Source organism: Eurosta solidaginis, chromosome 4, assembly GCF_040869045.1.
Source record: "Eurosta solidaginis isolate ZX-2024a chromosome 4, ASM4086904v1, whole genome shotgun sequence".
In the NCBI taxonomy this organism is placed as follows: domain Eukaryota; kingdom Metazoa; phylum Arthropoda; class Insecta; order Diptera; family Tephritidae; genus Eurosta; species Eurosta solidaginis.
The window spans coordinates 108,388,905-108,416,792 of record NC_090322.1 but is presented as its reverse complement, the minus strand read 5'-3'; the positions used below and the strand labels follow the sequence as shown (position 1 = coordinate 108,416,792).

At 39.6% G+C, this 27,888-nt stretch overlaps 1 protein-coding gene and 1 non-coding gene across 6 annotated transcripts in view; both read left to right on the top strand.

Moving 5' to 3' along the window:
- The window catches only part of sol (small optic lobes), a 567,383-nt gene that overhangs the window by 318,618 nt on the left and 220,877 nt on the right, over positions 1-27,888 (top strand). For all 5 annotated transcript variants that reach the window (XR_010952752.1, XR_010952751.1, XR_010952753.1 and 2 more), the window contains one exon: positions 18,407-19,842. Coding sequence is in view for 2 of the 5 variants with exons in the window: in XM_067782436.1 (XP_067638537.1) it covers positions 18,407-19,842 (1,436 nt within the window). In the remaining 3 variants the exon portion in view is untranslated. The remainder of the gene's footprint in view (positions 1-18,406; positions 19,843-27,888) is intronic.
- LOC137251528 (5S ribosomal RNA) lies at positions 24,710-24,828 on the top strand. Its single transcript, XR_010953274.1, has one exon. It is a non-coding gene; the product is annotated as a 5S ribosomal RNA (ribosomal RNA).

The window sequence follows — 27,888 nt, the reverse complement described above, 5'->3', positions numbered from 1 at the left end:
GGGGAGCGAGAGTAGTGCTGATTCAATGAACTCCGTGTTGGAGAAGCACACAAATGAAAACGGAGTAGAAGAGTGGAGAAGGGTACGGAGCAGAGGAAGTAAAAGAGCTCTCTCGCAGTACCGTGCAGCACTAAGAATTGTACAACGCTTGGGAGCAGTGGTCGACCCAACAGAAGTGGAGATCGAGCGCTTGGAATGGGCCCATGAAGCGGTAGAAGTAGGTCGAAGGCAGTTCAAAAGGTTTGCTGCGAGAAACCCTCGGTTCTGCAACCGGTACGAGGAGGAAGAAGCGTCGAATGGCAGAATGAAGAGGCAACGTTCGGCAGAAGGCGACAAGCCTGCTTTCAAGAGGCAGAAAGGACCCAGTCCTAGAGCCGCGAGGCAGGGCAGTCGCATAGACAGGACAAGTAGGCCCAAAGCTGTAAGACAGATGGGTTCCAATAGCGAGGTAGCAACTACCTCGAAAGCTGCCAGTCAGAGGGAAGTTCCAACTACGGAAGTAGGAGATAAGCCAAAGGGAGATAACGCTAAGACTCCGGCTTTCTCGGAGGCGCTAAAGGGAGTTAACGCGAAGACTCCGGTGTTCTCGGAGGTTCTAAAGGGAGATAACACTAAGACTCCTGCTTTTCCCGAGAAGATGAGTGATGTGGCAAAGCAGTCACTGACTGTGGCGCTGGTTGATCGTAGCAGTCCGTTCGGACAAATTACTACTGAAAGGTGGAGATCTGTGGAAAGGGAGCTTATTAGCTTAATGCTTAAGATGATGCGGGAACAACCAAGTAAGCCCCTTCCAACCTTTGATTCGGGGGGATGGTATAATGGTGTGAAGATGATAGCGTGCGACAACATCGCGAGCTTGCGGTGGCTGGAGGAAGTCGTTCCAAACCTCCAAAGGCAAGGCACGAACGCGCGGTTTGAGGTGGTGGATAAAGCGCAAATCCCCACGGTACCAAAAGTTAAGGTATGGATACCATGCGTGATGAAGTCGGAGGATACACTGCGACTTCTGCAGAATCAGAATCCGAACATACCGACACAGTATTGGAAGGTACTTACTGTATCTCGGCCTACCGAGGATGGTCAGTTCTACATCTTCCAAATAAACAAGCAGGCGGAGGATATTTTGTACACGCAGCTTGGCAAAATGTCCTTTGGCACTGGCAAAATTTACATGCGACTCAGGAAAAGAAGTCCCGAGGATAAAAATCCTAACACGCTGGAAGGGGGCGAAGTCGAAAAGGACCTCAGAAGCCTAAGGGAAAAAAGACAAGTGGAGGTCCCCGACGTCACCACGAACGTGCTAGAAGAGAACCAACCGCTAAATGGTGCTGTGACTCGCACAGAGGAACACACGGCACAACATTCACGAGGGGCTGAAGGGGGCCTCGAATACTCTAAACCAAAAGGGCAAGAGGAGGACGACGACGTCAAGACGAAGGTGCTGGAGGGGGACAAACAGCCCAATGGTGCTGCGAGTCCTACAGATAAACCTCCAACACAGTAAAGTGGCGTCGAGCGAACTCCTTCTAACCCCTGAGGAGGGTTCGTTTGACGTGGCGCTGATCTAGGAGCCGTGGCTCTCATCGGGAGGAAAGGTTTCTGGACTTAGCGCGCGCGGGTTTGGCGTTTACTACGCGCAAACGGAAGGACGGGTGCGAGGTGTAGTAATGGTAAGGAAACAGCTGCATTCATATATGCTGCCTAATAACACCACTGATGATCTCGTAGCGGTGGCCGTTGAGCAAAAGAATAAGCAGGCATTTATCCTGGCGTCCTGCTTCATGGCCCATGCTGCGGAGGTTCCACCGATGGAGTGCAAAAGGCTAGTACAGGAGGAAGGGCGCAAAGGGCGGTTGGTCATAGGCGCAGATGCAAATGCGCACCACAATGCGTGGGGAGGAGCAGATACGAACGAGTGAGGCGAATCTCTATTTTGTTACATCCTGCAAACCAATTTGCAGATAGCCAACAGGGGAAATGTTCCTACATACATTGGTCCAACATCCAGCAATGTTCTGGATATTACATTGAGCTCCGAGCGTGATATATCAAGGTATGATTGGATGGTTCTCGATAGACCATCCTTCTCCGACCATGCGTATATAAGCTTCAGCATCCCACTAAAGAGGGTAGAGAAGGGAGGAACCTTTAGAAACCCTAGGGCAACGAATTGGACTAAATTCCAGAAACATGTAGAAACGAAACTGGGACAACCCAAAGAGGTTGCTAATGTAGAGGAACTGGAGGAGTCGAATGAATTCCTAACAAGGACGCTTATGACTGCGTATAACAAAGCTTGCCCTCTAAGAAGATTCAGAGGAAAAGCAAAGCCGCCATGGTGGAGCAATGAGCTGAGTCTTCTAAGAAGACAGGTAAAAGAAATGTTTAAACTCGCAAAGACCGCGGAAAGCGAAGCGTGTCGGGACGAGTACAGGGATCTACTGAGGATCTACAAGCGTGAAATTACCAGGGCGAAGAGAAACTCATGGAAAAGTTTCTGTACGGACATAGAGTGCTCCAGTGAAACAGCACGGTTGAAAAAAGTCCTAGCAAAGGGAAACATAGTCCAGGGACTAATAAAGAAAGAGAACGGGGAATGGTCACGTGATAGTGAGGAATCCCTTGAGGTGCTTCTCGATACACATTTCCCATCGGGAGACGGTTTAGAAGAACCAGCAGACATCACTCACACTTCGATCACGGAGCTAGTGGTGCCGGGCTTGGTGACCGATACCAAGATCGAGTGGGCAGTGAAGACGTTTTCTAAGTTTAAATCGCCGGGCCCAGATGGTATATTCCCGGCCATGCTACAATTCTCAAGCAGGGCGGTCGTGGAATGGCTTAAAATAATATTCGATGGGTGCATAAGACTGAACCATGTTCCGCACTCTTGGAGAACTGCTCGTGTAGCTTTTCTACCAAAGGCGGGGAAGATCGGTCACGTGTATCCCAAAGACTATAGACCCATTAGCTTAACATCATTTCTGCTCAAAACCTTTGAGAGGCTGATAGATGTGTACATAAAGTCCAACGTGGATGGAAAGCTGCTCTCCACAACACAGCATGCGTACACCAAAGGCAAGTCGGTAGACACCGCATTGCATAGGGTGGTAATAAGCATAGAGAAATCCCTGGAATATAAGGAGTATGCTCTAGGAGTATTCTTGGACATTGCCGGGGCTTTCAATAATGTTGCAAAATGGGCGATTATGGATGGTCTTAATTACATTAAAGTACATCCTGCCTTAATCAGATGGATCGGCTGCATGTTAAATTGCAGAAAGATTACATCACAATGGGGATTGTACGAGGCCACGAAATCAGTGGACAGGGGCACGCCGCAGGGAGGGGTGCTATCACCTCTGCTGTGGACACTGGTCATCAACCAACTGCTCAGGCAATTCGATGAGGGACCCGTAAAACTTACGGCTTACGCAGATGACGTTGCAATTGTCATAAGTGGAAAATGCCTTCCAACGATTAGTTCTTTGATGGATCGGGCGCTTCGGGATATTCATACCTGGGCATCTAATGTCGGGCTGAAAGTCAATGCGGAGAAGACGGATATGGTCTTGTTTACAAAGAGGTACAAGGTCCCAAATTGGACCAGGCCTAAGTTAGGAGCGGTGACCTTACAGGAGAAACCTTGCACAAAATATCTAGGAATCATCCTAGACAGTAAGCTGTCATGGAAGCTCAACGTGGAGGAGAGGGTCAAGAAGGCCTCAACGGCACTCTATGCATGTAAAAGAATGCTGGGGTGTACGTGGGGCCTATCGCCCTCTCTTTCTCATTGGGTTTTTACAGCGATTGTAAGCCCTATTCTATACTATGGAGTTCTTGTTTGGTGGAAAGCCACACAAAAAACAATATACCTCAAAAAATTAGAGGGGGTATGCAGACTATCGATGCTTTGCATTACGGGAGCCCTGAAAACAACCCCGACGGCTGCACTGTATGCCATTCTGCACATTCCACCTGTAGACCTGGTAGCAAAGAACAAAGCATTAACGACCGCAACCAGGCTCGGTGCTTCGGGGCAGCTTGAGCGCCGACCATATGGCCATAGTAGTATAGCGTCCTCAGTCACAAGACGAACAGACTACATGATTCCCTACCTGCACTTTGAGGGAGATCTTAAGGCCACAATAGAGGTGGACGGTTGGCGCAAGGGTGCGCAAATGGCGGACGAGGCGATACATGTGTACATCGATGGTTCCAAAATAGTGGAAGGAGTAGGGTCTGCGGTATACTGCGCTGATCCGGAATTAAGCAGATCCTACAGGCTGCCGGATTACTGTAGCGTTTTCCAAGCGGAAATATTAGCCGTAACCAAAGCAGTAGAAACCCTGGAAGAGAATAGCTTAAGCTGCAACCGTGTTAACTTTTATATTGACAGTCAAGCAGCAATTAAGGCAATAATCTCGCATAGCACAGCATCTAAATGCGTGTTAGAGTGTAAGCAGTCTCTGGAGAGAATCGGGACAGGGAGAAGCATACATCTATATTGGGTCCCAGGGCATATGGGAATAGATGGGAATGAAAAAGCGGACGAATTAGCTAAAAAGGGCGCATCCCTTGAAGCTTGCTCCGTAGACGTCCCAATTAGATTGGGCGAGATTAAGCGAAGGCGAGAGGTGCACATGATCGACCAAGCAGAAAAGGCGTGGGTTCAAGCGCGGGGCTGTAAAGTGTCGAAGATTATGTGTAGGTCTTACAACCTTAGACTAACACAGTTGCTTCTATCATTAAAAAGAGAGGACTGTAGACTCATGACGGGTATTCTGACTGGACACTGCCTTCTGGCGTCACATGCCTTTAAATTAGGCTTGGTCAGTGATAGCAGGTGTAGGAAGTGCGGGTTGGAGGAGGAAACGATCGAGCACGTTCTGTGCTCGTGCCCTGCACTTGCCAGGCTAAGACTCCAGCTATTAGGAGTGATACAGCTGTCAGATCTAGAAGCAGCAAGTGGCTTAAGTCCTAGGAAGCTTCTAGTATTTGCCAAGAGGACGGAGTTATTTTATAACATAGGTCCTGGTTTTTGATAGGGTTTTTCAGTTTGGTCGTTAAAACAAACTTCTGGTAACACTACGGACTCAATCAGTCTATGTGAGGTCCTCATGGACCGGCCAGTCAAACCTACCTACCTACCTAGCACTCATCAACAGCTTTCATTTGATATCCATATTGTATAAACACATTCTAGGAGTACCCGGGTCCACGTTTTGATCTCAAGACCCTAGGCACGTAGCGAAAAAAAAGGTAGACGATGGTCGATTCTCAGACCTACCCAATATGCTCACAAAATTTCATGAGAATCGGTTCAGCTGATTCGGAGGAGCTAAGCCTCTAACACCGTGACAGAAGAATTTTATATATTAGATGAAAAAATGGATGAAACATTGTAATTGGATTGGTTTATTGACGCAAAATATAAACTTTGTAAAATGGGTGTGACACCTTCCATATTAAGTAGAAAAAAATGAAAAAGTTCTGCAGGGCGAAATCACTAGCCCTTGGAATCTTGGCAGGAATACTCCTCTTTGTATTACATTTATAAGTAAATTAGCGGTACCGGACAGATGATGTTCTGGGTCACCCTGGTCCACATTTTGGCCGATATCTCGAAAAAGCCTTCACATATACAACTAAGGGACACTCCCTTTTAAAACCCTCATTAATACCTTTAATTTGATACCCATATCGTACAAACTCATTCTAAAGTCACCCCTGGTCCACCTTTATAGCGATAGCTCGAAAACGCCTTCATATATACAACTAAAGCCCACTCCCTTTAAAAATACTCATAACACCTTTCATTTGATACCCATATCGTACAAACAAATTCTAGATTCACCCCTGGTCCACCTTTATGGCGATATCTCGAAAAGGCGTCGACCTATAGAACTAAGGCTCACTACCTTTTAAAATACTCATTAACGCCTTTCATTTGATTCCCATATCGTACAAGCACATTCTAGAGTCACCCCTGGTCCACCTTTATGGCGATATCTCGAAAAGGCGTCTACCTATAGAACTAAGGCTCACTACCTTTTAAAATACTCATTAACGCCTTTCATTTGATTCCCATATCGTACAAGCACGTTCTAGAGTCACCCATGGTCCACCTTTATGGCGATATCTCGAAAAGGCGTCGACCTATAGAACTAAGGCTCACTACCTTTTAAAATACTCATTAACGCCTTTCATTTGATTCCCATATCGTACAAGCACATTCTAGAGTCACCCCTGGTCCATCTTTATGACGATATTCCGAAATGGCGTCCACCTATAGAACTAAGGCCAAGTCCTTTTTAAAATACTCATTAACACCTTTCATTTGATACACATTTCGTACAAACACATTCATAGTCGCCCCTGGTCCACTTTTATGGCGATATCTCGAAAAGGCGTCCATCTATAGAACTATGACCCACCGCCTTTTAAAATACTCTTTAATACCTTCCATTTGATACCCAGGTCATACAAACACATTCCCTTACCTTAGGTTCATTTTCCTACATGGTAATTTTCCCTTATTTGGTCTCCAAAGCTCTCAGCTGAGTATGTAATGTTCGGTTACACCCGAACTTAGCCTTCCTTACTTGTTTTACCTTCATACGGGAACACGCAGCTTGCAGATTAAATAAATTTGAGTAAAAAACAATCAGCATACAATTGAAACATGCCGACGGACGATGATACCACGGATACATCGGTGGAATTGCCACCGGTGCGTCAACAACGCAGTTCATTGAAACGGAATATCACAAGCCTTAAAACTAAAATTGAAGGGGAAGGTGCTGCATCTGACGTCACGATTCTAGTGTGCCAATTGCAAATATTGGAATCATATTTTAAGCAAGTATGTCATATACAAACCCAAATTGGAAAAATTTGCTTTACTGACAATGGCCGCAGTGATTTAGAGAACTGTTTATCACGACCAAGTCAAAATTATTAGGAGTCTTGAACAAAGTACGTCGATCAAGCAGCGCTAAATTAAGCTATTTTAATATGACGACCCCTTCGCTTTCTTCACATCGCTTGCCCAAGCTAAAGTTGCCGAAATTCGACGACAAGTACACATAATATTCTCGGTTTATACATACGTTTGAGTCGTTGGTACACGAGGACTCTTCCTTATCACAAATTTACAAATTTAATTATCTTCTTGATTGCTTGTCGGGGGCTGCACGAGCTGTTATTGAACCATTTGACGTTACAGAAGCAAACTATCAGCGAGCGCTGCAAAGACTAAAAGAGCGCTTTGACAATAAAACCCTAATTTTTATTGAACATATAAAGATTCTGCACACGTTGCCATCAATGAATAAAGGTGATCATATAGCTTTGCGATCTCTTATCGACAACGTTGCTTCCATTAAAGGGGCTTTATTATCGACTGGCTCCGAGAAGGACATAATGGAAGCGTTGCTAATTGATATTATATATGTAGACGATATTTCCCAGTCACAAGCAGCATTGGTTAGCATATTGTGCTTTTTTGTTTATTCTCCAATCGTATGTTCTTTTTTTTTACAAGAAACAATTCCATTTCATTTCATTCTATTTAGGCTGAATGCGAGTTTGCCTAAATTGCTACCTAAATAAACAAAAAACCTAACATACCAACCTAATAAAACCACACTGCGTTTTTTAGCGCACGCAAACAACCGGCGTTGTTTGCCCTAACCCAAATAAGCATGCGTTGCGACAATGTAAAGCATGTGTACAAACGACACATCGAAATATCACGCAGAACAAAAATTGGAAATCGAGTTAGGTTTTCACGCAGCAAATTCAATTTGGGTTGCTCTCATACAAGTTGTATGTGCATGAGAAATTTTTTACAGAAAATGACCTGCGTGCGTTTATATTAGGTTGGCATGTAAATCACTGGAAACTGTCGGCAAGGCAGTGCAAAAGAAAAATTTAGAATTTTTATGAGCGTACTTTTCAACATAAATTCAAATGTCAAATTTCAAAAACAAAAATATTGATTTTTCAATATTTTATATGCAAATAAATGGCTCTTGTCCATTCAATTTAAGTAAATCATAGATCATAGAGCGATGATCCCTGCCGCGATTAAGGTCCGATCGATCGTACGTGATGGTGAGCTCAATTTTGTTCAAGCTGATGTTGGCGACACAAGAATTGGATCCTTCTCAAATATGGACCGCAATCTGAACATATTTGGCTGCCAAATGCACTAATTGGCCTATAGAAGTTATTGGAGGCGTACCAACATCATAGTATTGAATTCGAGATTGTGGAAAAGGTCATTTTGCTCCACTATGTCCGAAAAAAAGCTTTATAAGACGGAGCCACTGCATTTACTTGAACTGCTATCTTGGGCTAGGTACTTACCGCGGACCCCAATATACCTCTGTTCTTTTTTTAGCGTGAAAACGCATCAAATTTACCAACTTTCCCGTATTGTTATTATTTTCTTAGCAGTAATAAACAATTTAGGTTTTCAAATCAACTCGCACAGTTTTGACAGCTTTTTCCTAAATTATTGCAGTGCTGGAAAGTTCCAGTGGAATATTAGTTTAGGTACCTAAAATTTAAGCGAACTCGCACCCAGCCTTAATTAAATTTTATTTCGTTTCAAAGAATTTTCTTTAATTTAATTTAGTTTCCAAATTTTTTTTCATTGCATTCCATTTTATTTAATATTATTTTATTACGTTTCATGAAATTTTGTATAATTTCCCAAATTTTATTTCTTTTCAATCTATTTCATTTCACTTAAATTCATTTCTTTAATTTAATTTAAAATTTTTCCGTTTCATTTCATTCCATTTGATTTTAGTTTGTTTCACTTCATTTCATTTTACTTGATTAAATTTATTTATTTTTTTCATTTCCATATGTTCAAATAAAAATTGAACATGCATATACACATGTGAACAAATATTAGTAATATAATCCGTAGATATTTTTGAGAAGTAATATTGACACGTAAACTGATATTTCCAACAAACACATGTACATACATATATTTAGCAAAACGATCACTTCGTTCACAACACATAAAAATTACAAATGTTTACATACATATACAAATATACCTAAATCATTTTACTGCCTGACATTTATAGCCAAACACAAGATACGTTTCTTATCTTAGTTTTAAAATGTTTGCCTACTTGTAAATGCTACAAATACCCACATCACGATTATAAAAATCAAGAGGCTAGCATTAATCAAATAATAAATGAATCTCTATCATCATACATATAAACAATCACACATTCACATATAATTAGTTTTAGGAACATATTTTTAAGATTTTCTTTATAAGCTATTGTAAATAACTTTACAAGTCAGAATTAAAAAATATTCTCAAACGACAACATTGCTTTTATTTACCCCTCAACATTTGGTCCATACGAGCCGCCAAATTGAGCTCCAACGAATGTGGAAATAAGCTGTATAATATAAAAAATTATACGAAATTAAAGTGATTTGTAATCAATCCAAGGAATACATCAGCTGTGAGTCGAGGCACAGCAAGGTCAACCGGGCGACCAAACCAATTTCCTCCAACGATTCCTTTGGAGAAAAACAAGTCAAAAGTGAAGTGTTTTAAATAGTGCTCAGTGTTTATTTTTGAATAGTGAAAAATAAAAAAAATAAAAAAGCAATATGGGAATAAACAGAGGAAAAGTCCTTGAATCCCAGATGGACATAAGTGAAAAAGTACTGCCGATGTACAATAATGTTGCAGGAAAAAAAGTAACTAGGTCGAAGGCCGAGGAGGTGATAAAAGCAATAGAAAAGCTCCAAAAAGAATTGGACGCCAACAACGAGAAACTTTTGGCGGATGGCGATGGCAATGAGGATTATTTCACGCAAGGTAAATACAGTGCCATAAGAATGCAAATTGACGAAGTAGTTCAAGGGTTCAATCAATCCCTTAGTGATGAAGTGTCATTTCAACCAAGAAGATTGCATACATGTTTAGCAGATAACCGCATGCCACAAACACCAACAACAGCAGCACAAACTACCAGCATGGGTAAAAATTACCCAAAAATTTAATTTTTCATGAAGAAAATTCAAGCAATAACAAACAAAATGACTGATATGCGCTTCGAGAGCACGATCGGTAATAATCAAATAAAATATTTAGAAAGTTTATATATCGACATCACAAATGATTTTTCAAAATACTACAATGCTGAAATAGAAGATGCCTATGCCAAGGTAGTTGCAGAATATTTTGAAAATCTGGGGCATTTGGAAAGATGTCTAGTGAAAGAAGAGCCAAAAATAAATTATCGCCCTAATTTGGAATTAGAAAAATTAAAAATTCCAATTCTACAATGTGTTCCAGGATATGGTCCATAAAAATGAGCAATTATCAAGCTCAGAAAAAATGCTACGCCTTCGCCTTTGTTTGAAGGGTGAAGCTGCAAGGTTAATACAACACCTGCAAATATCAACCGAAAATTATGAAGCAGCGTGGAATCTGCTTAAACAAAGATACGATAATAAACGTATTTTATTTACAACACAGTGGGATAGGATAATGGATCAGCCGCCCATAAATAGTGACAATGCTGAAAGCGTAAGGCAATTGCTCGATACTACAAATGAGTGCCTTAACGCAATACAGTCACTAGGAATACAAATTGAAAACGCAGATCCATTTATTGCTCGAGTCATAGTTCGCAAATTGGACAAAGATGGACTCAAATTATATGAACAAACGGTTAAAAAGACAAGAGAGGTGCAGACATTATCTGATATTAGAGATTTTCTGGATCAACACTTCCAGACATTGAAAGCTGTAGCCGAAAAGGAGCAAGGTTACAAAATCCGAAAGCAGCAAATATTAAAAGCAAATCACACGTCAACCAACGCGAGGAAACCATTTAGGCAGTGTACTTACTGCAAAATACCAAATCATATCATAACCGAATGCAGAAGTTTCAAGAGCATATCAACGGATGAAAGGCATAAATATGCCAAAGACAATAAAATCTGCTACAGATGTCTGCTTCACAAATTAGGAGAAACTTGTTCTAGTAATATGAAGTGTAAAATATGCAACTTCAGCAGTCATCATGAGCTCCTTCATTTCGATAACGTTCAAAAGAAGGCAGCAATGTCCACAAAAGCAGGTCTAACAACGGTAATTCTGGCCACAGCCCAAGTGAGAGCAAAAGCTGCGAATGGTGAGCACATATTATTAAGGGCTCTTATTGATCAAGGGTCACAAATAACATCAATTTCCGAAGAGGCAGCACAGATATTAGGTGTACCAAAGAAAAAAGTGATGACAAAGCTTCATGGTCTAGGAGATGTTGTGGTTGGTGAATCGAAGTTTAAAATTAAAGTGCAAATTACACCACGTTTTCTGAGCCAGCACGTCGAAGAAGTGGATGCCATAGTTTTATCAACCCTTACAACTGCGCAACCTGATCAATCCTTCAGGTTCAACTTTAAAAAATGGGAAAACTACACTCTTGCTGACCCATTATTTAACAAAGCTGATAGAATTTACATGGTGATTGGTGGTGATATATTTGGCAGAATAATAGAAAAAGGCATAAAAAAACACAATGGAGTTCTTGCACAAGCTACGAAGTTTGGCTGGATTTTGTCTGGAATAATTAAGCAAAAGAAACCAAGCAAAGTCACATCGGCAGTAACCAACCTTGAGAGATTTTGGGAGCTAGAGGAAGAACAGGATGAAGAAGCTAAAGTGGAAGACGAAATGTGTTTGAAAAAGTTTGAGGAAACCACCACACAAGATGCAAATGGGCGATTCATTGTGGAAATTCCATTTAAAGATGACATGGAGCTGGGTGACTCTCGTAAACAGGCAGTTGCTCGGTTGCTATCCATGGAAGATAAATTCAAAAAGAGTGAAAAGCTTTGCAATGATTACAAGGAGTTCATTCACGAATACCAAAACCTTGGGCACATGATAAAAGCAAACGAGAAGGTAAATGGGAAGTATTATTTGCCACACCATGCTGTTATACGCGAGGATAAATTAACTACAAAACTTCGTGTTGTTTTCGATGCGTCAGCCAAAACTTCAAATGAAAAATGCCTAAACGATATCATGTTAACAGGACCGAAACTTCAAAGGGATGTGTTTGATATCATCCTCAAGTGGAGACTATGGAAAGTGGTAATCACAGCAGATGTTGAAAAAATGTTCCGGCAAATAAAAATTTCGGAGAAAGATCAAGTGTATCATCGAATTTTGTGGCGGGAACATCCTTCAAATAATATAGAGGAATACGAGTTGACAACAGTGACATATGGTACCGCTTCAGCACCATATTTAGCAGTGCATACATTATTTGAAATTGCCAACAAATGCTCAAGTGAAAACAATTGGCTACAAAAAATCATAAGGGAAGATTTTTATATGGATGATCTAATGACTGGTGGAGATACAGTTAATCAATGTATTATGATCCAGAAAGAAATCAGCAAGCATCTTCAGTTATTTGGTTTTCATTTGAGGAAATGGCTATCGAATTGCGACAGTATTACCAAAAATATCACCACTATGGGAGAAAATGAAATAATTCAAATAAAAGAAAATGAAGCAGTGAAAACACTTGGGCTATACTGGGATCCAAAGAAAGATGAGTTCCAGTTTAAAATTAATTTGGGAATGCCGAAGAAAATAACAAAAAGAAGTATTTTATCACAAATCGCCCAAATATTTGATCCGTTGGGCTGGTTATCGCCAATCACTGTGGTTGCAAAACTATATATGCAAAAACTTTGGATTGAAAAGACTGGATGGGACGAACAGCTTTCTGATGGCCTACAAAACGAATGGAAGCTTTTCATTGACACTGTTAGCATATTGGAAGAAGTGCGAATTCCACGCTGGATTGAAACTAGCATGGAATGTGAAGTAGAAATTCACGGATTCGGCGATGCTTCCGAAAAGGCGTACGCTGCAGTAATTTATGCAAAAGTTGGCGATTCCGTAAAGATTTTAACTGCCAAAACGAAAGTTAATCCACTTAAAAATCGGAAAACTTTACCAAAACTGGAACTCTGTGCTGCTCATTTATTGGGAAGATTGTTGAATAAAGTGTGCGCGATCATTGCAAGGGATCATAAAGCTTATGCATGGAGTGATTCAACAATAACCCTGGGCTGGATTGCAAATCCGAAGAACGAAGATAAATTTATCAGAAATCGGGTAGAAGACATTCAAAAACTTACACCACAAGTAACCTGGGGACACGTGAACACGAAAGACAATCCAGCAGATGTGGCGTCAAGAGGTATTCCATCACCAAAATTATTAAATATGGATATTTGGTGGAATGGACCCAAGTGGCTATCGTCAACAGAAGATCACGAGTCAACAACGATAAATGCATGCAACAAAGTAACGGTTTTATTGACGTCCAGAGACCAAGATTCTTTTATGGACAATTTAATAAACAAATATTCAAGTTGGCTAAAATTACAAAGAGTGGTAACATACATTTTACGCTTTCGTAAAAAGAAAGAAACGCGCAAATTTTCACATTTATCGGCAGAGGAGCTTCAGACAGCTACATTAACGGTCATCCGACAAACACAGAAGAACTTTTATAAAGAAGAATTAAGTAAACTTCTTGATGGAAAAGCAGTCAAGAGTTCAAGCAAATTAGCAAGCCTCAACCCCTTCTTGGATAAAAATGGCATAATAAGGGTTGGAGGCAGGCTTACAAATTCAGAGCTACCTTATAATGAAAAGCAACCAATAGTCGTACCAAAATCAAACTTGGCCGGATTAATTATTAAAGATGCTCATCATGCGACAATACATGGTGGAAATCGGTTAACAGAAGCAGTCGCCAGGCGACAATACTGGATAATCGGATTAAAAAATGCAGTGAAACATTGCATACGTATCTGTTGTAAATGCATACGATTCAAGCAAGCTGCTGCAACGCAGCTCATGGGTGATCTTCCATTATCCAGAGTGTCGATATCCAGTCCCTTTACATATACTGGAGTAGACTATGCCGGACCTTTTTAAATGAGGTGTTCTAAAGGGCGAGGACAAAAATCGTTCAAAGGATATGTCGCAGTATTTGTCTGCCTTTCAACCAAAGCTATACATTTGGAAGCCGTCAGTGACTTGTCAACAGAAGCATTTTTGGCAGCACTAAGAAGATTTTTTGGCAGACGAGGAAAATCTCTACACATTTACTCCGACAATGGAACTAATTTCGTGGGTGCAAGCAGATGGCTCGACAAAGACTTTAAAAAAGCAGTAAAACAAAATTGTGAAGTAAAGGATGAGAATACCCAACCAGCTAAATGGCCTCTTGGTAGAATAATAGAGTGCCATCCAGGACTTGATGGTAGAGTTCGAGTCGCCACATTGAAGCTACAGAATAGTACGCTGAAACGACCGATTCAGAAGTTATGTCCGCTAGCTATATCACCAGACACTAATCAAGAAGAGCGAGCGGATGAATCACTAGCACAGGTACTAACTACATTTAAATCAAGTAAACTGGCAAAGCACAGACCAAGTACAAACAAAAGTGCACTTCTACTTATGGTTCTGTTTTGTATTACACCAATAAATGGATTCAAAGCAGTCAGCAGTCAAACAGGAAGCAATGGAGTAGTTGCTCAACTTCCAGATAACACAGCTATCTATTTGGATTCACTGGGAAAGATGGACGTCATAACTTCAAATTGGAATTTGGTAATCTATTATGATCTCCATGCATATTTTGAACAATTGTATTAAAAAATATTAAATATTAAATATTAAAAAATCACTGCAATCTGTTGTCAGATTTCGAGGAAGCATGCACGGTTATATCGCTGTCACTAGGAAGGCAGTATGAAGCGATAAAAAGTAGTCACGATTTAATCGTGTCCAATAAAAGACAACGAAGGGCTCCCTTTGAATGGATTGGCTCTATTTATAATATGCTATTTGGTCTAATGGATGCTGACAGCGAAGAGCAAATAGAATCCAACTTCAGATTACTACTGAATAACCAGCATAACATCAAAGAGAGACTAAAGGCTCAATTTTCAATAATAAATTCCACGGCAAACATAATAAATAAAAATGTAAATGAGGTCAATATGCAATTTACAAAAATAGCCAGTCAAATCAACGCCATCCAATTTCAAATTTTAGTAACCCAAGTCACCATTTTATTGAGCGAATGTGAGACTATTCAAAAGTCTATAATTGAATTATTGATAGACTTGAAACATGGACGAATTAATCCAACTCTTATCACTCCAACACAGTTGAACAAGGAATTGGTACTGATTAAAGAAAAACTTCCATCAAAACTTCAAATACCTGGACAGCAAGATAACAACCAACTACGCGATGTATACAATCTTATGAGAGCAAATGGACTCATAATCGACAACAAGCTGGTAATTAAAGCAGAAATTCCACTTATGCACAGCGAATCGTCAGAAATATACAAACTGATAGCGATCCCATTTGAGTACAAAGGAAAAATCATAAAGATAAAACAAAAAAATAATTTCTTAGTATACAACTTCGGGTTGCACTTGTAGTTTTTGATTTCTCAAGCAGAACTGAATAAGTGTACTAGAGGTTTAAATAGCCATCTCATATGCAAAGGAAAAACACCGTGGAAATCTGCTTTGGATCAAACCTGTGAACTGTCACCACTTTTAAAAGGCAGCCAAGCAGATTGCCAGTATGAGGAAACAAAGAAAAGTCCATTATGGGCAGAACTATACCAAGACAATAAGTGGATTTACAAAGTGTTTAAAAATTCCACGGTACATTTAGACTGCGGTAACAGCAAACCCGAAATAATGGAAATTCCAGCCCAAGGAATTCTTTCCATCAAATCCGCTTGCACTGCCAGGCACGAAGGTATAACCATATCAGGTTTACAAATATTTAAAATGCAGAGCACAATCAATACAGAACAGGATCCAATAACCACAGCCATACACAACATTTCTGCGGACAACATAACTCCACTACAAATCAACAATATAAGCAGTAACAAGGAGTTAGACAAACTCAAAAGGGATATTGAAAAATTAGCCAAAAATGAACTAAAGATAAGCAACCTAAACTTAAAAAATCATAGCGGACATTTGTCTCTAATACTAATAATTTTACTTATCATTTGCCTTTTAATATTTTATGTCATATACAAATGCAAGTCAAAAGATAAAATCACTATAAATCTTTCACGTCCACAAACATAAAAATATAAAAACATGTACACACACAGTAAAATAGCAAAATACAGACAGTCCACACACATCCATTTCAATAAAAACATACCTAGACCTAAACGATAATTTTCCCCTCGGCAATATGTTCAAATAAAAATTGAACATGCATATACACATGTGAACAAATATTAGTAATATAATCCGTAGATATTTTTGAGAAGTAATATTGACACGTAAACTGATATTTCCAACAAACACATGCACATACACATACAAACGATCACTTCGTTCACAACACATAAAAATTACAAATGTTTACATACATATACAAATATACCTAAATCATTTTACTGTCTGACATTTATAGCCAAACACAAGATATGTTTCTTATCTTAGTTTTAAAATGTTTGCCTACTTGTAAATGCTACAAATGCCCACATAACGATTATAAAAATCAAAAGGCTAGCATTAATCAAATAATAAATGAATCTCTATCATCATACATATAAACAATCACACATACACATATAATTAGTTTTAGGAACATATTTTTAAGATTTTCTTCATAAGCTATTGTAAATAACTTTACAAGTCAGAATTAAAAAATATTCTCAAACGACAACATTGCTTTTATTTACCCCTCAACACCATATCATTTAATTTTTTGTCAATTTCATTCCGTTTCTTTTCTTTCCATTTCTATAGGATTTATTTTGATTTGATTTCATTTCATTTTATATCATTCCGTTTCATTTCATTTAGTTTCATATTTTTTTGTTTCTTGTCCCTATCATTTCAATTTATTCTATTTCATTTCAGTCCGTTTAATTTCATACAGTTTCATATTTTTTCGTTTCAGTTCATTTTTTCCTGTTTCATTTCACTTCCGTACGTTTCATTTCATTTTGTTTCATCTCACCTCATTCCATTTCATTGAATTTATTTTTGTTTTCATTCGTTTCACTCCATTTTTTGTGCCAATTCACTTTATTTAATTTTATTCCTTTAATTTTCTTTAGTTTCATTCCAACTTATTTTTTTACTTTATTTATTTTATTGATATTAGAGAAAAATTGCAAAGTATACAAACGACGATGGTTACTAGGACATGTTTCTGAATTTCACTTCTTCATCAGCTAGCTTCTCGGGAGCTGAGTATTGAACTCGAATATCCAACATTCATACCAGTGTAAAGGCAGATGCCTTTAACCACTCAGCCATATGAATGCCCCACTGCTCGCTTTGCAATTGGTGTCCAAGTATTGCCTTTGCTGCTATTCCTTTTATTCACCATTTTAGGTACATACATACTAATCTATATGCTGTTTAATCCTAATGGTGCGGAATTTTTAGGCGCGCTTAAAAGCTTAGTAACAATGGATTTTTACAGCATTGCTTCTTTTATTATCAGTGCTTCCGATGTTAGCTATTATACCAATGTTATCATCTGTATTTAATTTATTTATTATATATATTTTTTTTTTATTTTCTTTAATTAAATTTTATTTTATTTTATTTGTTTAATTTTTAATTTTTTTATTAGCTCAAATTGTTTTAATATATTTTATGTTATTTTGTGTATCGTTTTCAATTTTATTTCATTTTATTCTATTATTATTTAATAAGTTTTTTTTTTGTAGTTAAAAAGTAATTTATATAATATTTGTAAATTAAAAAATATTAATATAAAGTATGGAACATTTGGTTGGCAATTTTTTGTACATAAAAAAGTGAATAGAAAATTTGGAGCATTTTTATAGAAACTTTTGAAGCATGTGGAATTTTTGGGTATTAGGAAACCGGTTTTTGGATGTTTTAAAGGACGGTCTGGCAACACTGCACATTGACGTTCAAAGCTGTGCACCTAAAAGTATGCAGTCGTTGCAGACTGACAGCTCACACGTACACGAAATATCCCATTTCAACATGGATAATATCGGCGCCTCGCCGAATAAAATTATCCAACTTATCCTATTTTTGGGGTAGCGTCAATATATGATTACCCAAATTTTTATCCACTCATGGTTGGTAGGGTTGGCAGGGCGTTAATAAAAAAAGTTTCCATATGAGTTTGCGAGGTTTGCACGATTTACAATTTTTGCGATGCATTTGTGAGTTTTTATAAGGTGCTCTTATATTTTCTTGAGTTTGGTTGAACTGTTCGTATTCTAATATATATTTTAATTCTAAATATTAATTCGTTTTATTTCAGAAACTATTACTTTTAATCCGGTGGATGTCAACTCTCCTTTTGGGCAAGCTGTTGTAAAGACAACAAATTTACAGCCGAGTCAAGTGAAGGTTTCCAGAAGTCCCTCACCGAGACAGCTTCGTAGTTCATCAGGTGCTATTCCCAAAAGACACAGCACAGGTGGCAGTATATTACGTCGAAATTCAGATGCCTTTTCCCCGACTGCATCGAACGCTAGCAGAATCCAAATAGAACCAACAACTTTATCAAAAATGTGGCAGTGTCCAGCTTGCACATACGAAAATTGTTCTGCTTCTGTTGTCTGCGATATGTGCTCTAGTCCACGTGGTTTAGCAAATGGTTTAATTGAAGTAACACCTCGATTGGCCGGCAAAATTGACATCCGACAGGAGAGCAAGCTAATGGAAAACCTAAGACAAAATGAAGAAAAAGAGGCCCTCAACAAATGGGAAAATATTATTCAGTATTGTAGTGATAACAATGAGTTATTTGTAGACGATTCATTTCCACCAGCACCGAAGAGCTTATATTACAATCCAACGAATAGTATCCCTGATGGTAATCCCGTTGTTCAGTGGAGACGCCCTCATGAAATAAATTATGAAGGCGGAGCCTTTCCACCATGGGCTGTATTTAGAACACCATTACCGTCAGATATATGCCAAGGAGTGTTGGGAAACTGTTGGCTACTCAGTGCGCTTGCTGTATTAGCGGAACGGGAAGATCTGGTTCGAGAGGTACTAGTAACTAAAGAAATGTGTTTACAAGGTGCCTATCAAGTTCGTTTATGTAAAGATGGCAAATGGATAACATTGCTGGTAGATGATTTATTGCCTTGTGATAAACGTGGACACCTCGTTTATTCCCAAGCTAAAAGAAAGCAGCTATGGGTACCTTTGATTGAAAAGGCTGTAGCGAAAATTCACGGATGTTATGAAGCTCTTGTTTCTGGGCGTGCTATTGAAGGTCTGGCAACCTTAACGGGGGCACCATGTGAAAGCATACCGTTACAAACAAGTTCACTTCCGACGCCCAGTGAAGATGAGTTAGATAAAGATTTAATATGGGCACAGCTGCTAAGTAGCCGATGTGTTAGATTTTTGATGGGCGCCAGTTGTGGTGGCGGAAACATGAAGGTAGACGAGGACGAATACCAACGAAAGGGGCTAAGACCTAGGCACGCATACTCTGTGTTAGATGTAAGAGATATTCAAGGACATCGTTTATTAAAACTGCGCAATCCCTGGGGTCATTATTCATGGCGTGGAGATTGGTCCGACGATTCTGAACTGTGGACAGAAGATTTGCGAGAAATATTGATGCCACATGGTGCTTCAGAAGGGGTATTTTGGATTTCGTTTGAGGACGTATTGAACTACTTTGATTGCATTGATATTTGCAAAGTGCGTTCCGGGTGGAATGAAGTCCGACTGCAGGTATTGTACAAATAATATTTACAAGCATGCAGGATTTTTATTTATTAAACATTATTTAATTTAGTTAAAATTTGTAATTGATTTTATTTCACGTTGGTGTGAAACTGTTTATTAGGTTGGGTTGGATGGAACTGGCCAATCCATAAAGACCTCACATAAACGAGACCTAACATAACACCAAGTCTTGCTAAAGGCGAGGGCTTTCACAGCAAAAAGAGGTGGCTGTAACCAGTCCAAAACTTTAGCGCCCAAAAGCAATGTATGTATGCATTTCGAGGTGTAAAATGTGCCTGTTCCCGTTGTTGTTACGTTGATATAGATCTGAAACGTTCCGGTAACAAGCACCATTAAGGTACACGCCCGACCATCTTGGAAACGATTTAATATGACCTGGGCTCGTTTTACAAAAAAATATAAGTTTTGTAATGCAAGTGAATTTGTTCTGACAAATTTTTTCTTTTCTGAAGAAATATATTTGTATTACAAAACTTTTATGTTTTATAAAACGGGCCCCAGGTGCCACGCAACCCGTTCTTCTAAGAGAACAAATTTTTTACAGCTTAACTAAGCCTAGCTTATATCTATTTACAGTGTATATATATACATTATTATCTTAACTAGACTAACATATGTATATTAACCTGGGTCGATTTGTATGGCAGAAAGTTTACCGATATCGCGCCATCGATTTTTCGATAGGATTTGGGCTTAGGAAAAAAAATTTCCACTACGCATACCCAAAAAAAAAAATTTCGAGCCTGCAAAAAAAATGGCGAAAGGGTAAATTTTTCGACCAAAACACTCCTCAAAGCCCTAAAAATATTTTTTTTTTCAAAAAACTGTTATAAAAACGTTGGGGATAACAGTTTTTTGAAAAAAAAATATTGTAACGAATTTGCTTGCAAATCCTCTTATTTGCAATCCTCTGCTAAGTTCGAATCACTAAACTGTTGAATAAATAACTCCAAATTGTAATAATGCAAAATGACCTTTATTAAAGTACTTCACAATAACAAACTGCAACGAATAGCTTGCTTAATAACCACACTGATTGATAGCTCAACGAAACTCTATTATTCAAAATAACACTGCTATTGCTCGCTAGATATCGTCTTAATCAAACTGCTTGACAACTCAAATCAAACTGAATTACATTTTACTCGCTTGTGCCGCTTTTATAGTTTACGCTGCATACATCTAGGCTCTTCTATTTCCAGAACTTACCAACTATTTCGAGTGTTTATAGTTCTCATATAGTTTCTACTTTTCAGCGTCTCTCAGATGTATGTGAGTTTGTAGTTTACAGTCTCTCGCACACACATAGGCGTATAAGTAAATGCATCTGTGTGTGACATCTCTCGGCTGCCTTATATATGTGTATACATGATTTGATTATTGACGTGAACATCGCTTAGCATCGCCTTAGTGATGCTATAGCTTTGGGATGCTAATATCCGTGACACTGCCCTCCACCTAAGTCTGATCGTCCCGATCAGACAAATCTCTCGATCTAAACGCTGCTAGCATCGCCAAATGTACCACTCTTCTACTCCGTGGTTTCTCAATGCTTTGTATGCGGTAGATGGTATCACTGATCTTCTTCACAACCTTGTGCGGGCCTTCCCAACTGCACCGAAATTTGGATGGAACACCTTTCCGCCGGTGAGGGTTGTATAACAGTACCAAATTTCCCGCCAAGAAACCTTTCGAATTATTTTCCTTGTCGTACCTGTGTTTCATCTTACTACTAATTATCCTGGATCGTTCCCTCGCACTCTGTTGCTTGACCAATGAAGAACTACTTCGCAGAGCTTGCGCTGGACGGATTTCCTTTGCATAATCAGTATCGTTCCGACGCTTCACAACAGTAGGCTTGAAACCACCCTTGCATTCTTTCTTCGTTTCAGTACGTCCGTTAGGGCTTTTCAATGCCAGTATTTCTCTCACAGGTACCTTCGGTTTTAATTTGTTTGGCCCATTTGTTCCATCAACCTTTACCTTTGAATTTCGTGGCCTTCGTCGAGTCTTCTCCACCAGTACCCGATTACTGCTGAACCCTTTTTCCAAACTAAAGTTAAGTGGCACATCTTGGTTCTCATAACACATCACCCTTCTCTGCATATCGATCTTGATGTCATGGTCAACCAAGAAATCCACTCCCAATATAACTTCATCAACAATCTCCGCCACAACAAATTTGTGTAGAACCATGACCTTCCCAATCAATACTTCACATATCACTTCTCCCTGAACTTGGTTATACTCGCCAGTGACCGTACGCAACTTTGCTCCAGGTAACGGTTTTACTCTCCTGTTGACCAAGTCAGATCGGATCAAGGAATGAGATGCGCCCGTATCTACAGTCAGTATTCGTTCTTTGCCATCCACATTCCCTCTGACGGTAAGACTGCTTGATTTCCTTCCAATTTGCGACACAGATATCACAGGGCATTCAATAGCTGGATCTAGCTCTCTACCTCTTACTCGCTCTTGCTCACCTCCTCCAGCTTTGCGTTTACGGCCACCCACATTGTTGGAACTATTAAGACCAAGATAGCAATGACGTGCTATGTGACCGGACTTCCCGCATTTGAAGCATTTGATAACTTTTTCACTTCGCTTTTGCGATCCTTTCAGTGCCTCCAATATTGCGTCTACCCACTCTGGCCTTTCTACTTCCACACGGCGTGCTTTGAAAACTGGCTTACACAGAAGCGACGCTGTTTCCTGAATCAGAGCTTGTGACACCGTTTCTGCGAATGTTGGCTTTGGGTTTGCGTATGTAGCTCGCTTTGTTTCGACGTCCCGTATGCCATTTATAAAGCTCTGAATCTTTACCCTTTCGGTGTATTCCACGGGTGCGTCCGCATTTGCGAGATGAGCCAACCTTTCAACATCTGAAGCAAACTCCTGCAAAGTCTCATTCGCTCTTTGGTGACGGTTTTGCAACTCAATTTGGAATATCTGTTTCCCATGCTCGCTTCCATAACGTCGTTCTACAGCAGCCATCAATGCTTCATAATTGTTCCGCTCTCCTTCGGGAATCGTCTATAGGATTTCCGCTGCTGGCCCCTTCAATGCCACGAACAGTGCAGCAACTTTATCTTCCGCATTCCAGTTGTTCACTGCTGCGGTCTTCTCAAACTGTAGCTTGAAGACCTGGAAAGGAAGAGAACCGTCAAAAGATGGAGTTTTTACCTTCGTATTGCTCGCTGAAGCAGTCGGCCGATTAAGTTGCAATTCCTGTATACGACCTCTCAATGCATCCACCTCTGCATCGAATTTTTCTTCAAACTGCGTTATTTTCTCGTCCATACGCGCTTCGAGTTTTGATGATATACGCGCCTCTTGCTCTTTCAGTTGTGTTTCCATCTTTGATGTAATCTGTGTCGACATTTCTGACATACGTGTCTCATGTGTTTCCAGCTGGGATGCCATATATGTCTTCTGCTCTTCCAATTGTGATGTTATACGGGTTTCCTGCGATTCCAGTTGGGATATCATATACGTCTTCTGTTCTTCCAGTTGTGATGACATGTTGGTGGATATTTGTGATGACATTTCTGTTATACGTGCCTCTTGCGCTTCCATCTTAGATGTTACTGTCGATGTTTGAGCAGTTATTGCAGCCAATATCATGTTCAAGTCTGTGCTGGTAATTGTCTGTGATGATTCGTTTTTCTCTTCAATTTTTGTTGTCTCCTCGCCATCAAGATGAAAGACATACTCTTCCACATCAATTCCTTCTAATTCCATTGCCTCTCGTAGTCGTGCCTGAAGTTCGAGTTTAATGCCAGTTGTATTCAATCCACGGTTCTCCAACTCCTTCTTCAGTTGCGGGATCTTCAATTCACTTAACTTTGCCATGTCCTTGTTGTCCTCTGGAATTTATTCAACAATTCCTCTTCTGACACCAATTGTAACGAATTTGCTTGCAAATCCTCTTATTTGCAATCCTCTGCTAAGTTCGAATCACTAAACTGTTGAATAAATAACTCCAAATTGTAATAATGCAAAATGACCTTTATTAAAGTACTTCACAATAACAAACTGCAACGAATAGCTTGCTTAATAACCACACTGATTGATAGCTCAACGAAACTCTACTATTCAAAATAACACTGCTATTGCTCGCTAGATATCAAACTGCTTGACAACTCAAATCAAACTGAATTACATTTTACTCGCTTGTGCCGCTTTTATAGTTTACGCTGCATACATCTAGGCTCTTCTATTTCCAGAACTTACCAACTATTTCGAGTGTTTATAGTTCTCATATAGTTTCTACTTTTCAGCGTCTCTCAGATGTATGTGAGTTTGTAGTTTACAGTCTCTCGCACACACATAGGCGTATAAGTAAATGCATCTGTGTGTGACATCTCTCGGCTACCTTATATATGTGTATACATGATTTGATTATTGACGTGAACATCGCTTAGCATCGCCTTAGTGATGCTATAGCTTTGGGATGCTAATATCCGTGACAATATATATTTTTAGGGATTTGAGGAGTGCTTTGGTCGAAAAATTTACCCTTTCGCCATTTTCTTTTGCAGGCTCGAAAATTATTTTTTTGGGTATGCGTAGTGGAACTTTTTTTCCTAAGCCCAAATCCTATCGAAAAATCGATGGCGCGATATCGCTTAATACATCGACCCAGTGTAATGTATATATATTAAGGAAGCGTATCACTTTACACAGAATGCTCCGATTTTAAAACGGTTTTTTGTCATTTGAAAGCTTGGCTACGTGAGATGGATGAGATGGATTTCAATATAATTTGAGGGTATATATTATAGGGGCGTGGCAAATTGCCAAAATGTAGTAGAAAATCATAAATTTTTTGTTTACACAGCTATAACTCATGGCCAACGACCATACCACGCTGAATACATCGGTTCTCATCCGATCACCGAAATTAAGCAGCGTCGGGCGCGGTTAGTACTTAGATGGGGGACCGCTTGGGAACACCGCGTGTTGTTGGCATATCCAACTGAGGACTGTAGACTCATGACGGGTATTCTGACTGGGCACTGCCTTCTGGCGTCACATGCCTTTAAATTAGGCTTGGTCAGTGATAGCAGATGTAGGAAGTGCGGGTGGGAGGAGGAAACGATCGAGCACGTTCTGTGCTTGTGCCCTACACTTTCCAGGCCCAGCTATTAGGAGTGGTGCAGCTGTCAGATCTAGAAGCAGCAAGTGGCTTAAGTCCTAGGAAGCTTCCAGTATTTGCCAAGAGGACGGAGTTATTTTATAACATAGGTCCTGTTTTTTGATAGGGGTTTTCAGTTTGGTCGTTAAAACAAACTTCTGGTAACACTACGTACTCAATCAGTCTATGTGAGGTCCTCATGGACCGGCCAGTTCAACCTAACCTATAACTCATAAACGGATGGAGGGGTTTAAAAAAATCCTACTTTCCAGTAAAACTTTGAAATATTTACCTTCGTTCTGCATCGAAAAAATACTTCCTTCCTTTCTTATATCAGCCGGCCACCGTGGTGTGATGGTAGCGTGCTCCGCCAACCACACCGGATGCCCTGGGTTCAAACCCCGGGCAAAGCAACATCAAAAATTTTAGAAATAAGGGGTTTCAATTAGAAGAAAAATTTTCTAAGCGGGGTCGCCCCTCGGCAGTGTTTGGTAAGCGCTCCGGGTGTATTTCTGCCATGAAAAGCTCTCAGTGAAAACTCATCTGCCTTGCAGATGCCGTTCGGAGTCGGCATAAAATCATGTAGGTCCCGTCCGGCCAATTTGTAGGGAAAATCAAGAGGAGCACGACGCAAATTGGAAGAGAAGCTCGGCCTTAGATCTCTTCGGAGGTTATCGTGCCTTACATTTATGTATTTTTTTTTTAATATTGAATAATGGAAAAATGGCCTTTATTAAAATACTTCACAATAACACTCAAACTGTGCAACGAATAGCTTAATAACCAAACTGATAGCTTAAAGGAAATTGACTTTCAAAATAATACTGCTGTTGCTCGCTAGATATCGTCTTAGTCGTAACTGCTTGACAGCTCAAATCAAACTGAATTACAGCGCCTCTACATCTGCCGCCTTTTATACTCTTTGATTTTAACATTCGCATCTTCTAGTCGCTTCGAGAATCTACTAGTCCAGCAGCTCTCAAACTTCTCAGCTGTAACTACAATTGCACAATTTTATACATCTTCTAGGCGCTTCCAGAATCTACTAGTCCAGTAGCTCTCAAACTTTTCAGCTGTAACTACAATTGCACAATTTTATAGTTTTTCTCATTGCATACTTATAGGAGTATCTCAGATATATGCATGTGTTTGCGCATTGACTCTCCGCTGCTCGTATTCGTACATGGTACATATGTGTAGACGCAATTATTTATTCCTTTATGTAGATACATAATGATTGAATTATTGATGTGAATGTTTGTAGTTTACAGTCTCTCGCGCACACATAGGCGATAAGTAAATGCATCTGTGTGTGACATCTTTCGGCTGCCTTATATATGTGTATACATGATTTGATTATTGACGTAAATATCGCCTAGCATGGCCTTAGCATCGCCTTAGTGATGGTATAGCTTAGTGATGCTAATATCCGTGACAATATGTATGTAAATCAAAAGAGTTTGATTTGTGAATAAAAATTTTTATATAATGAAAATTATATATTGTACAGTAAAGTAATTCAATTTTAAGTAGAATAATATTTAAGACAAATTCAGAGTAAAATTAAAGATTTAAGAAGTTTTGTAAAATACGGGTGATACTGCTGATGTTCGGCTGACCACTTATCTCTTATGACTGACTGTTTCGTTATTCGTTCTCTCTCTCTCTTCTCATGTTTTACGACGTAGGGTTGCCTTCTCACAGTGCATGCATTGGGATGCCAGATTACACTCGGCCATCCTGTTCGTCATCTGTCCCAGATGACTCCTCTACACCATCGTCATCATCGCTTTCATTAATACAACTCCAAAGCTTTATGTTGTCAGCGCTTGTTGATGTTTTGTTAGGACCAATAAATTCTACTGCTTTTTGTACATCGTATCTGCCGTTTCGCTTTACTTTCGTTATCTCGTAAGGTCCGGCATACTTTCTACCCAACTTTTGCCCCGTCTTAAATTGCGTGACCTTAATGGCTACTAAGTCATGCAATTGGTATCCGTGATGCCCTTTACGTTTCTTGTCAAATTGTTGCTTATATTTTTCTTGCGCCTTTTCGATTTGATATCTTGCTTCTTGCCTTATTTTGTTACGCTCATCTTGTAAACTCGATACCAATTCATCTTTCAAAATTTGCATCAGCTCGATATCGCATTCATTGCGCATTTTTACACCAAAAATTATTTCGAAAGGACTGAACTTTGTTGACGAATGAATGTGTGCATTTATAGCTTTCTACACCTGCGATTTGTATTTATACCATTTCGAGGGTTCTGCGGCTGAAATTTTTGACAAAACCGATAGTATGACATTCTATTCGTCCTTTCGATTTGCACATTTCCCCTCGGCACTCCTGCTGTTGATTCTATGTGTTCGATTTTGTTCTCGGAACAAAATTCTTTAAATAAATTTGACGTAAAAGCTGTGCCTTTGTCACTGATAATGCGTAATGGATTACCAAATAAAGTGACCCAATCCTCCATGTGCTTGACAACTTCCTGCGCATCTGTTGACTTCGTAGGGTATATCCACGTATACTTGGAAAAACCATCCGCTATAGCCAATATATATTTATAGTTCTTTGCCGTTGGATCTAGTGTACCTAAGTGATCGATGTGAAGTGTGGAAAGTGGAGTATCGCCCTTGTCGATGCAGTGTACAAAGTCTTCCTGCTTGCCCAACTTTCTCTTACGTGTAATACATTCAACACAATTTGCGATGTATTGATTCACCTTCTTCTCTAAGTGTGGTATGTAATAATCCTGCCTTATCCGGTGCATCGTCTTTTGCGTACCCGTGTGTCCGAAGCAGTGAGCTTTTGCAATAACCTCTTTCTCCATGAGTTTAGGCACCACCAACAAATATTGCCCTTTAACTTGCTTGTATACTAAATCATT